Source organism: Amblyomma americanum, chromosome 8 (genome assembly GCF_052857255.1).
Source record: "Amblyomma americanum isolate KBUSLIRL-KWMA chromosome 8, ASM5285725v1, whole genome shotgun sequence".
NCBI lineage: Eukaryota > Metazoa > Arthropoda > Arachnida > Ixodida > Ixodidae > Amblyomma > Amblyomma americanum.
This window is the reverse complement of record NC_135504.1, coordinates 40,809,399-40,821,800: the sequence shown is the minus strand read 5'-3', so window position 1 is coordinate 40,821,800 and position 12,402 is coordinate 40,809,399. Positions and strand designations below refer to the sequence as shown.

The 12,402-nt window shown below is 44.1% G+C and overlaps 1 protein-coding gene across 3 annotated transcripts in view; it reads left to right on the top strand.

The window, feature by feature from the left end:
- The window catches only part of LOC144101449 (uncharacterized), a 54,063-nt gene that overhangs the window by 3,971 nt on the left and 37,690 nt on the right, over positions 1 to 12,402 (top strand). For all 3 annotated transcript variants that reach the window (XM_077634629.1, XM_077634628.1, XM_077634627.1), the window contains exons 2-3: positions 1,792 to 1,949; positions 5,390 to 5,473. Coding sequence is in view for 2 of the 3 variants with exons in the window: in XM_077634628.1 (XP_077490754.1) it covers positions 1,792 to 1,949; positions 5,390 to 5,473 (242 nt within the window). In the remaining variant the exon portion in view is untranslated. The remainder of the gene's footprint in view (positions 1 to 1,791; positions 1,950 to 5,389; positions 5,474 to 12,402) is intronic.

Here is a 12,402-nt window from a genome sequence, read left to right as displayed (position 1 = left end):
ACACACACACACACACACACACACACACACACACACACACACACACACACACACACACACACACACACACACACACACACACACACACACACACACACACACACACACACACACACACACACACACACACACACACACACACACACACACACACACACACACACACACACACACACACACACACACACACACACACACACACACACACACACACACCACACACACACACACACACACACACACACACACACACACACACACACACACACACACACACACACACACACACACACACACACACACACACACACACACACACACACACACACACACACACACACACACACACACACACACACACACACACACACACACACACACACACACACACACACACACACACACACACACACACACACACACACACACACACACACACACACACACACACACACACACACACACACACACACACACACACACACACACACACACACACACACACACACCTACCTATATATTGACGCCACTGGTTGGTGTGAGCTGTTTGGCATCTGATTAGTCGTTTACCTCGGTAAAAATTGCTGGCAGTTTAGCATCGGTAAGCACGATATATTGTGTGAAAGCACAATTTTTCGCATGTGGACACCACTGCCACATACCTGAAAGCGTGGTTGAGGTTTCCGCTGGCCCAGGTAGCCATTTATGTGCATCTTCAACTTTGTCATCATCAAGGTTTACCTAAAGTACACCAGTGGCATGTGCTCCCATGCTGCGTTTCTGCAGCAGTGTTGTCAACGCCGTCATGTATTGTTCTAGTGTCATGTTTTTGTCAAACGTTGTCCACGCACGCCAACGCAGGCGGCACACATCTCTCATTCCCCGCCACATAGCACAAAGCATGAACATAAGGTAAGCCGTATTGCTGGACAAAGAAGACGGGGTGCAGTGCACAGCGGCCAAGTGCGCTGCAGTCTAGCACGGGCATGTTTAGCTGCGGTGATAGCCTAGTGCTCTCGCACAGCAGCCTGTGAAGCTGATCCGTTCGTGCCGCTGTGGGTCCAACTCTCACTGGTGTGATTTAATTTCTTTTTTTAATTTAACGTGGTGTCGCTGTAGCCAGGCAGCGGCACTCAATTCAGAGATGAGAAGATTTTTGGTCAGTGTTGGTGAGCCTATGAGGGCCTTCACACTAAAATGCGGTTGAGAACCTAAGTTTGTGAAGTTGGATAGATGTGGCTGTGAAAGCCCAGGTGTTGGCTGACAGTGATATTTATGCAGACTGCTCTGTGAGATGCGCAAGAAGCATTATTGAAACTGATGAAGAGTATACGAGTTCTCTGAGAGCAGGAAAATAAGAGAGCCAGCATTTCTGGAGCATACATGACCTGCTACAGCAGATTTTGCACCTTATCATCGAAGTCATTGTAACTTTTCTGAGTTGTGAAGAAACAACTGCACACAGCAAATGCCAGTATGCAAGGAAGCTAAGGTGAGGAAGAACCAGCCCCGTCAGCGTTGGGTTTCGAACTCTTATTGTGTTGCATGCGCTGCAAGGCCTAGTGCAAACTTCTTCATTGGCGGGCGCCCGTACGCGGAGCAAGTTGTGGCGTGTGGCCATAGCTTGACGCAAGGGGCGCTACAATCTCTTGAGGCCAAATATTCTAAATAATAAATATACATGGCCGCTCTAAAACCACACCACTTATGCCTCCTGAATGCACTTCACCTGATATATGGTGTACTGAGCAAACTATATGTTCAGAAAATCTCATATTCTTTCTATCACAGGTTCAGATATATGACTCTGACTTGGATGACTTTGTGGACCTCCTGCCTGGTGATGTAGTGCCAAACAGGGCAAAGTTGCGTGTCATTCAGAAAGCTTCCTCAGCTTGGTGCACCCCACCTGGAAATGCTGCGATCTCTAGTCCACTGCCTCAGTCCACGTAAGTAGTAATTGAAAACAATCTCTATCCATGTTTCCAATTCAAAGGATGCCACATTAGATGACAAGGCGTGTGCGTGCATGTGCGTTTGTTCGTGCGTGTGTGTAGAGAAGTTTCTTAATGGTCCTTCATATGCATTAGGTAGCAATGAACTTTTGTAGTTACTCTGATCTCAGACTGTACAAAGCTCTTGTGGAGACTTAAAGTTCCCAGTTGTTTTCTTAGGTGTATGCCCGTAAAACTCTTTCAAATGTTTTTATTAGCGTCTTCACTGTGGCGCATGTATCGCTTTCTTCTACCTTTCACATCCCGGTTTAACGGGCAAATTAAGTACACTCACAGGAAGTCGCTCTCTATAAGCACAGCCAATCTAAACATTGCAAGTTGAGAGTCATTCGCAGAACGTTGTACTCAGGTTGGAGTGTGTTTACGCAACTTAGTTTGTTGGCTGAGTGTGTGGCTTTGCCTGGAGTGATTTCAAAGGCACGAATCTAATGCATAAAAAGACAGAAATGCTTATTTTAGCTGTTGAACAGCTTTGAGGAATTTATCTCTTATAGCAAGAAGTACAACACAACAAAAGATGACAGCACTTCCCTGAACTTTACACATTTTAAATACCAATGCACCCTTCTTTATTTTTAGGTGATGACCGCATGTTTTCATTGGATTGGGTTTTTAAATCTTTAACTCATTACGCTTCTTACAAGAGGTCTCTTATTCAAAGTAACCTGAGCACCTCCTCATTGCTGAGGAGAATGCTGAGCTTAGCCATAGCTGCCAGATGCCTTGCCTTTCTTGTTCGAGTAAGGAATGTGGTTGACGCTACCTGGCTTCGTTTTTTATATATAACACCTCTTACAACAATTTTTAGGCGATATACACCACTTTAGGCCACTCCACTAGACTTATGCACCCTCTTCACATACTATAATCATGCACATACTCACTACTCTTAGGCCCTATACGCCTGGTGTTGATTTTAACACCTGTACATATTTTAGCCTGAGCCGACCAAAAGCCCCGTGTTTGGCGCTCTTTGGCCCTAGATCTCTTGCACCATAAAACCTAGGATCATCATGATCAAGCACAACACAACCGAGAAATAAGAAATAATAATCATGCACGCAACTCGCGTTAGCTGGGCGTGATGCGGCACTGTGGCAACACTATTTTCATTCAGTTTGTGTTTATGAGCTAGCTGGTGAAACATGTGCTGACCGTGCCGGTCTTGTAGTGAAATGTCTATGTGGCATTGTCGATGTTTCCAGTCACAGCAAACTCGTCATCACCAAGCTGCTTTCTGCCCCATTGCCACCGCATGCTGCCTTGTTAATTGTTTGTTGTTGGAATTCTATATAAGCCAACAGCTCGCCTTGGTCGGGCATTATTTATGATACCTTATTAATATGAAAACGTTTCCTTTTTCACTGCTAAAAAGGTGTTTAAGCTTGTTTTGATTTCTTCTGCCATGTGAAACAGTCAATTCTTATGAAGTTTTTCCTCTTTCAGCTACGTTTTTCAGAAATTCCGCTCATTTTATGTTGGCAATTTTTTTTTTTTTACTATGAGTGCATTCTGCTTTCTTGTTTGGCACCGTGTAGCATAAAGTGTCACCCTAGATGCCAAGACACACTTCCCGTAAGTGCACTGAACTTGCACAAGCTTGACAGGAGTATAAGTTCATGAGTATTTTAATAATTTCTTGAAAATATGCTGAATTTTCATTTAATTTTACTTTTAACCTTTTGTCCGTAAAGTTGTCTTCTCTTGTTTCTAGCGGGGATAAGCCACACAAAGGGATTCATTGTTTGCAGCATCTCAGTAGTGAATAATGCTGATTCTGGCAGGGACTCATGTATGCCGCTTTCGTTTTACAACTCTATTCCTCTCAAATGTCTCAGTACAGTAATGCAGGTGCCACACTTGTGGCCAGGGTACAGTTAAACGGGGCGGGGGAGTCTTATTTGCACTATGCATTTCTTGAACTTTCTTTGTTGAAAAAGTATGATTCAGTGTGTTTTCGTTTGCAGAATATTCCTTGCTTGAGGAGGGTGGGGGTTCACGCCCCCCCCCCCCGTTGCCCTCTCTTTCGCTCCACTTGCTGCATGTGGCACTTAAATCTCAGACAATTCTAAGTGCTCTTGCCGTGTAATGCTTTCTTCACTGTTCGTGCATCTTGTGCCCTCACTTCTTGTTTTCCACTTGTTGCAAAAGTTCTCAAATTAAAGTGCCCTTGATTGTAGTGAGTGCATGGCCTTACAGTGTCGTGAGGATCACTGCTGCACACCAGTTCTGCTAATAAAAATGTTTTGAAGGAAGTCCACTATTCCTCATGTGCTGGCACGATAAAATTAAAAGAAGCCATTTCCCTCGCATAACTCACGCAGATGCGCTTCAGCCACGGACTAGTTGTGATGCGAACTTTTGCAGTAGGTGGTACATGTTTCTTTGAGCGAGGAAAACCAGCTCTTGTGACATTTTGGATTCTTTATTTAATGCAGAGTAGAAGCGGTTATCTTTATAAATAACACAAAATTCTTTTGATGCTGAATGAAAATGCACCGACACTTTTCCTTTGTATTTCTGTTTTGATCAGCAAGGTGCAGGAGTTTCGTATGCAAGTTCATTATATCTGATTTTAACACACAAAAGTTTGTTATATCCGATGTAGGTATGGTGTATCCGAGGTTAAAACATTAAAGTTCGCTATATCCGATGTGGCATACTGTAGTAGGATACAACTTTAAAAAAACAGCAGTTGTTAACACTGGGCCATGGTCCGTGGCGTACTGTATTACTCCGCTAGCCAGTCACAAAAGTGAACGAAATCAGTTTTTTGATGTTTGACTTTATTAGACAAGCCAGGTATCAAAATTCTTATAACTTTTTTTTCTCGTGATTAGTTTTTTTTTTTTAGGTGACAAAGGAAGGGAGCAGTGGACTACTTTTTTGTCGTGGAGGAATTCTGTTCGCCGGTCCTGAATGTGGGCGGAGCTTCACTGCAGACTTAAGTTGTATCAGACTATAACGTTGGTTATATCCGAAGTTAACACATGAAAGGTAGTTATATCCGACGTGGCAGTTCATAGCCTTTCCACTAGATACTGACAGACGACAGTCCCCATTTCTGATTGCACAGACCCTTCTAACGCTAACACATATAATGAAAAGAAGGCATGTAGTTCCTCTGTGCATCACAGTTGAGATGACGCTATCGGTCATCTTAGCTAATGACATTGTATTCAAGGCTAAGTGTTACTGCGCAGAAATAGCACTACATGTCATGCTTTAATAACCCTGCCTGCATGTCATTTTACTTATGAGCTTCATGAGCAGAAAAGTTGGTACTGCTTTCATACGAATTTTGTTTTAGGGAAAGTGCCCAGACATTGTCATTGTGAGTGTTAGTGAGTAGTTTTTTGTGGCTACATTTTCAGACTCCAAATTGTCAGTGCATCGTCTGTGGCGGCTTCCCCATTTGTCAAGAAAAAAAGCAAGCAGCCTAGCATCTTTCCATACAGGTGAGCTTTAGTAAGGTACCTAGTGAGACCTGTGCACTAGAACCTTGGCATGAGCTGCATTTGTTGTGCCCGTTTTTCTTTTTAAACTTTTTTTTTTCTCTTCTTTCTTAATTATGGAGTAACATTAAGGAGCCCCTGAAATGGTTTGTCAGGTCAGGCTGGATTGCTTAGGCAAGATGACCAATATCAGGAGAACATTATGTCGTCAGAATTACTCTTGCATGTGCTGTGTTCAGAGGGCCATGAACAATAAAAAGGTAAGGTGCTTTCAAACCGTGTCTTTCCTGATCTCACGCATCTGGGCAACTGTAGCTGTGCTCCATCAGGAGACCGACCACCATGTCATGCCGTGACTTTATTGTCATCTACTTATGGCTGTGCAAGGACAAATGCTGAACCAGCTGCCCTAGCTTGCTGAGTGAAGACATACATGATTCTTTCGGGCCTGTCATTCGGGCCTCACCATGAATGTGTAACTTGAAGAACCACTGAGCCATATGGACGCAGAAGGCCTTCATCCAGACCTTTATACAGTTTTCATTTCTATTTGTGGAAGTGCTTCAGTTGTTTTTGCTGTATTGTGGAAACAGCATTTCTACTTATCGAAACAGTCCAAGTGTCAGCTGCGGGAGAAGCAGGGCTCCAGGCATGCACCATTTGCAAAAACTAACCATCTAAAAGCAGAATAACCAAAAATGTCCAACGGGTATACTAAGCATTGATAGGTGATGGAACAGTTTTGAATTTTATGAATATTAGGTAAGTGCATGGTATCCGTGCACAAATTTACCATTCTTTGATGATAGGAAATTATAATTCGCTAATTTTAACTATCTATAGACTGTTTTATTTCTGAATAAGTCAGCACGTTCTTTGCATTTCTGCAACAGAGGGACCACTGATGGCAGAACTCTGGAAGTTGGTGACTTCTCTGATGGCTTAATTTCCTGGGCATTGCAAGGTTATAATTGTGTCTTGTTCAGTCTAACAATACTTGAGGCCATGAAAAAAAGGTTGAAATCTGAGCATGGTAGTATATGTGTGGATGGTTGCTCATTTGAATGCAGTCAGCTTGGTCTGCAATGCGGTGGAGGCAAGTGAAGTAATTCTTCATTATGAAACTTAAGCTCGTTTTGTCAGTGCTTTGATTATGTATGCTTTGAATCTGTGGTTTCCAAAGAGCCTGGTTGTTAGGACGTCAGACTTATTCTGAATTCCACTGGTCAGTCTAAAGTTGAATATTGAGTCTGCACTAGAGTAACTAAATCCAGCACAGAGCTACCCAACCGTGGCCAAATGGCAAAAAAATTATGTTGTGGCAGGGAACGTAGCTGAAAATCGTCACCCAATTGGTTCAGAAAGTTTGGCCAGGGCATCTCTGCCACATTTTTGCTTTCAGGAGCACGTCGTGATGAAAAAGAGAAGCTATGTCTTGCGATTACTACCTCCTTGAATGCCTCATATATTGCTGCGCCTTATGGCAAACATAGACTCAGTCCCGGGAATGTAAGCTTACATGCTTGCATACTATATGCATAGCTGTCCATCCAAATTCATCCAAACATCTGGCTCGCGGGTTTGGTCCCAGCCGTGGTGGTCGCATTTCAGTGAAGGTGAAATGCTAGAGAGCTATTTACTGTGCAATGCAAGCCCACATTAAATGACTACAGAGAATGTTTACTACATTCGAATTGAAGCGAAAGCACGGATTTGTGCTACGTAGAAGACGACGGTGAGCAGGCAGTGTCGCGGGACGGAGCAGATGGAAGTTGATGAAGACGATGCTCTCCTATGCACAGCGCGAGGGTGTGGTGCAGTCTAACACAAGGCGTGTTAAACTGCACCACACTCTTGCGCCGAGGCGTGTTGGCTGCGGCGATAGCCTAGTGATCTCGCTGAGCGGCCCTTAACCCCCTCAGGCGCTGGGTCCTTTGAATACCGCGCTCTTACCATTTTGACCCTCCTTGTCAAGTTTGTGGCGCCATCTCTTGCAGCTAGAATGAAATGAGTTTGTAAAAAGAAAAAGTAAATATGTGCATCATGCCGTTTTTTGGTGGGACGAATAAATAGCTTTCCTTTTGGCATTCTATATTTACAAATGATCGTGAATGGTGCAATTTAGGGCTCGGAATGTGTCGAAAGGTTAATGTAAAAATGGCACACTAATTTTTATCGTCACAGAGGAAGAAAAATTGCTGCAGTAGACGTTCAGAGTTGCGCGTCCACAAATGTGGACATTGCACCTGAATGCCGAAAATATCTAAGTGGTGTTTTCTCCCCAGAATGCGCCGTTTTTTTGTGCACATATGGTAGGAAATGGGCTTACTCCAAACGGGCGTTGAAAACTATGCTTGTACAAAGAGAACGTTGGACAACGGAAGCGCTGAAACATTTTTCATGAAAATAGCCAATGGAGAAGCACTTCCACAGAAGTGTGGCCGATCGAGCAATGAAGACCCGTAGATGGTCGCAGAGAACCGCCACTTAGCTGAGCCGCTGCCGGCAAACACAGCGCGCTATGACCAGTGCTTAAAGTCGGGGAGTTCTGGGAGGGTCTTAGGCTCCTACCAATATTCAAAAAGGGATCTGAGACCATTTGTGCTAGATTGTAGAACGTATGAATCCGAAGGAAGGAACCACTTTCGGTGACGGTCAGAACATTTTTTCTCTATCGTTTTGAAAATTTCGCCGCATTTTTTAGCAAGAATCATTACAATATGTATGAAACCCAAGACTGAAAAAAATACAAAGTGGCAGCGCTACAGAAGGGAGGATGAAAAAGGGGAACCCGTGCCCTCACACCATGGTCAGTTCAGAGCTGGCCGCTAAGCTACAAGGCTACAAAAGAATAATCAGCATATTCGTAGAGCGAGGGGACAGTCCGTTTCAGGTCTGTGACATTAACTGATCAAACAACGACCTTTAAAAATGATTTCTCATTTTTGCAAAAACCATGTGTAAAAGCAGGCCACAAGATGCTATCTCTCTCTCCCTCTCCACCTGTGCTCAGATCACTCACCCCTTCGATGTAGCCGGACTTAAGTATTACTTATGATGGAAGCAACCATTGGCCCCAGCTTCCAAACACGCTAATTACCCAGCGGTGCCGACGTGAAGGCTGCACATCTAAAAGCCACGTCCGGGGCTTCAAATACCAAATATTCCTCTGCCTGTCGTCACAGAATGACTGCTTTTATCTGTTTTATAAGTCATGAACTGCAGAATAATTCCCTGAAGTGTGTATTTCCAGAGCTAAACATTTATTCATGTGTAACGGTCAGTTAGAAAAGACAAGCAAATGTAGCAGTGTTTATATTCATGTATCAGGTTTAAGGCACTATGTCCACAAATGTGGACGCAAATAAAATATGCTTAAATATGAATATTTTTGCGTAGCTTTTTGCACATCACTTCTACTTAGTCTGCTGTTCGTCATTTATTCAAAAGAAGAGTTTCAGCAGATTTAATTGGCGTCTGAAGGGGCTAAAGGAGATCTGTTCGCGCAGCCGCGGGTTCGACTCCCAGTCATGGATATTGATTCGATTTCTTTTTCTCTTTTTCATGGTTTGACCTCTAACTCAGCTGAAGGTGAAAACTAGGCACACGGCAATCGAAGCATGAGGTCCCGTAGCGAAGCTTTCGCTTCAAAAACCATAGAAAGTCGAAATTATTTACAACCTTCCACTGCGGCGTTCTTTATAGCCAGAGTTGCTTTGGGACGTTAAACCCTAAGAAAAACCAAAAACAAGTGAAATACCTGTCAGCTGCAGCATCAGCCTAGCTGGCAACCGTCAACCATTCATAAGGCAGGTTAAAAAGCATTCTTTCAAAAGACATCTTGTATCGGACTTGTGTCTCAACATTAACGCTGTTGCTTCTCTCTCAGCTGCCTCAGATATATCTAAATTGATGAGGGCCAGCATAGCTGTTTATTCTGACGGTGCCATGTCGGCAATGTAAACACACAGATTTATTCAACAGTTCTTAAACCACACTGAAAGTGGGCTGACTTGGCTTGGCCATTCCAGTAGCGCCATTGTGCTTCTAGTGAAATCCGACTCTGTTTAGTTGACCATGGAGGAGTGCTGCAGAGCGAATTTCCCCCAGGTGAACATCGAAACACTCTAGCCCGATTCAGATTTACTTGTAAGACAGTCATTTTCTGCCACAGTGCAAGAAAAGCTGCTCCAGATTAACCACAGACAGGTATGTCGGGTCGCAAAGCTTTGCTGGGCGCACCTGATGCGGGAGATGATACGTGCGTCTACTTTGTCACGGGCGCTTCAGAACAGACAACGTGAGCCATTGCTTTGGCATGTTGTCTTCAGTGATTTGGTTTTCATAACCTTGGTAGTGATATCTTATGTTAGGATTTTGCTTTTGTGGGTGTTTAAAGCTGCACTGAGGATAAATTTCAGTAGGAATGTATCAGTTACCAATTTCAGATGACAAAAAGGATATTGTCACTGATGACAGAGATTTTATTAGCTAGAAAAGGCCAAAGGGATTAAATGCTGGTATTGCAACCAGCAGCTGTTTTCTTTAGCATGCCGTGATCACGTCAATACAGTTTCTTCAGATGGATCTCTTAGGGGTTTGGATGCAACACCATTCACTTGCAGCTGTTGATCATGGAGTCCATATACAGTAATCTTGATAAAACAAATTTCATGGGGTCACGAAAAATGGTCCTTTCAGTCCAAAAAGGAACATCCATATGCAATAACGCAGGAAATACATTTTCGGTGATAAGTTTTCGGCTGACAAGATTTATATTTACAGCTGTGCAGGGTGCCTACCGTGCAACTGGTGATTGCCGCGTTGGCGATGTACGGGCCACGCGCCGCTCCTCAGCGCTCGCGTTGCATACTGCGCGACTAATGATCGTGGCATTTGCGATGCAAAGGCAGCACTTAGTTCTCTAGGGTGCTGTCGCGGCTCCTGGTTTCTTATCGTTCATACCGGCGCGCGAAAGCATTCAGAACATCGGAAATCCTGCCCTTTGTACACAAAGCACTTTGGCCACAGAATTATGCTAATTCGTATCATTGAGATTCCACTGTAGTGTTCATGTCTTCATTAGTGTCATCAGTTGTAATTGATTTCATTTGGTGTTTTTTCTTTTTTTCAATAAGAAAGCAGGCCATAGCTTTCAGCTTCGACTGTTACTGGAACTAGTTGAAGGTTGTCAAGTCCTCAGCCTCAGTATGATTTAGAAGATGGTGCGTGCAGTGAATTCACATGTCTTCAGTGCATTCTGCTGGCCATATGGCTCTCATATCACATGCCAACGTTTTGTAAACTGATACTTGTTTCTGTCAGATTGCAGACTTTTGTACATGTGCAGTTAACAGAAGCATCCTATAGTTAGCATGAAAGTTACGCTTTTCTCGTGAGGTGAACATTTTTTTTCAGCAGCGAGGATTTCATTGGCATGTCATATATGAATGAAAGGAAAAGTTGGCTGATGTAAAATCCAAGGCTCACTTGCACAAATCCTGTTATTCCAGTCTGATTCAAATCTTCTGGCTCAATTAAACCTTAATGGGGTCTAGGCGTCAAGTCAGCTTGCACGGGAAAATAACTTGACTGGAACAAGACAGGGAAGGAGAATTGGAACAAGATTTAAAAAATAGCTTTCTTTGTGACAAAAGGCTATTGTGAAGTGATTCTTGTCACTGTGGGTTTTATGGTTCATGGGGGTTTAACATACCAAAGCAACTTAGGCTATGAGGGACGCCGTAGTGAAGGGCTCTGGAAATTTCTACCGCCTGGGGTTCTTTAACGTGTACTGACATCGCACAGTACACGGGCCTCTAGCATTTCGCTTCCATCAAAATTCAACCTCTGCGGCCAGGATTGAACCCGCGTCTTTTGGGTCAGCAGCAGAGCGCCATCACCATTGAGCCATCGCGACGGCTTCACTGTGGGTTTTAGTTGCACTTCTAGCTCTAATGGCAGCCCTTGCTGTTGTAAAAATTTTGTAACAGGGTACCTTTAGCTGCCTTTTGTTGTTTTCTGAAAATCGATGGAAAAGAGAATTTAATTAATTTTATGCTAAAATTAATACTTACTGGCTGTCGCATTAGATGGTTTTGATCGTAAACCTCAACATCATTGTCTTAGGGCAAATAAACAAGGACGATGTCATACAAGGCATCACATTACCACAGATATTTAGCATTTCTTGAAATTTGCAACCCAGAATTGGCTCTTCTCACACACTACCTTTGTTGAGCTGCTGTCCATGAAACCATCATACATGCTTGTAGCACCTGGTCTTGTTTTTTGCACCATCATGAATGTGCTGTGTTCACATGCATTACGCTCAACTGATGCAAGCGGGCCACATATCAGTCAGGTGGTGGTGGTGCAAGCATTTATTTGAAAATTGCAGAGAGGTTGCGTGGGGAGCAATCCCTAGTGGGCTGCTCCCCTTAGAGTACTAGGTGGAGTCCCTTATTCAGGGACCCCATTGGTCTGGGCCGCCACTCGAGCTCGCTGAACCAGGGCTTGTTGGGCCGGTAGGTCCAGGCAGCTGAGCAGAGCCGCCTCCCAGTCCTCTCGGGTAGGGGAAGGGGTTAGGGGCAGAAGAGAAGGATTGTGTTGGTGTGCCCAGACCATGTGGAACGTGTCAGCCACCTCCCCACAGAAAGAGCAGAGGCCAGAGAAAGAACTGTCAAAATGTTTGAGCACTACCGGGCACAGTAGAGTGTCAGTAAAAAGTCTAAGCAGCATTCTCTCGTCCGCTTTCCCTAGCCCCTTGAGAGGAGCCGGGTACTGACGGTGCGAGTCCTGGTAATAAGCGGAGATATCTTTGAAAGTTAACAGAGGATAGGTGTCCTGGTCCAGATCGGTAGGGTCTACGTCGGGGGCCCGGTTAGTGAGTGCGCGGGTGACCGAGTTGGCAGCCTCATTCCCTGGTAGGC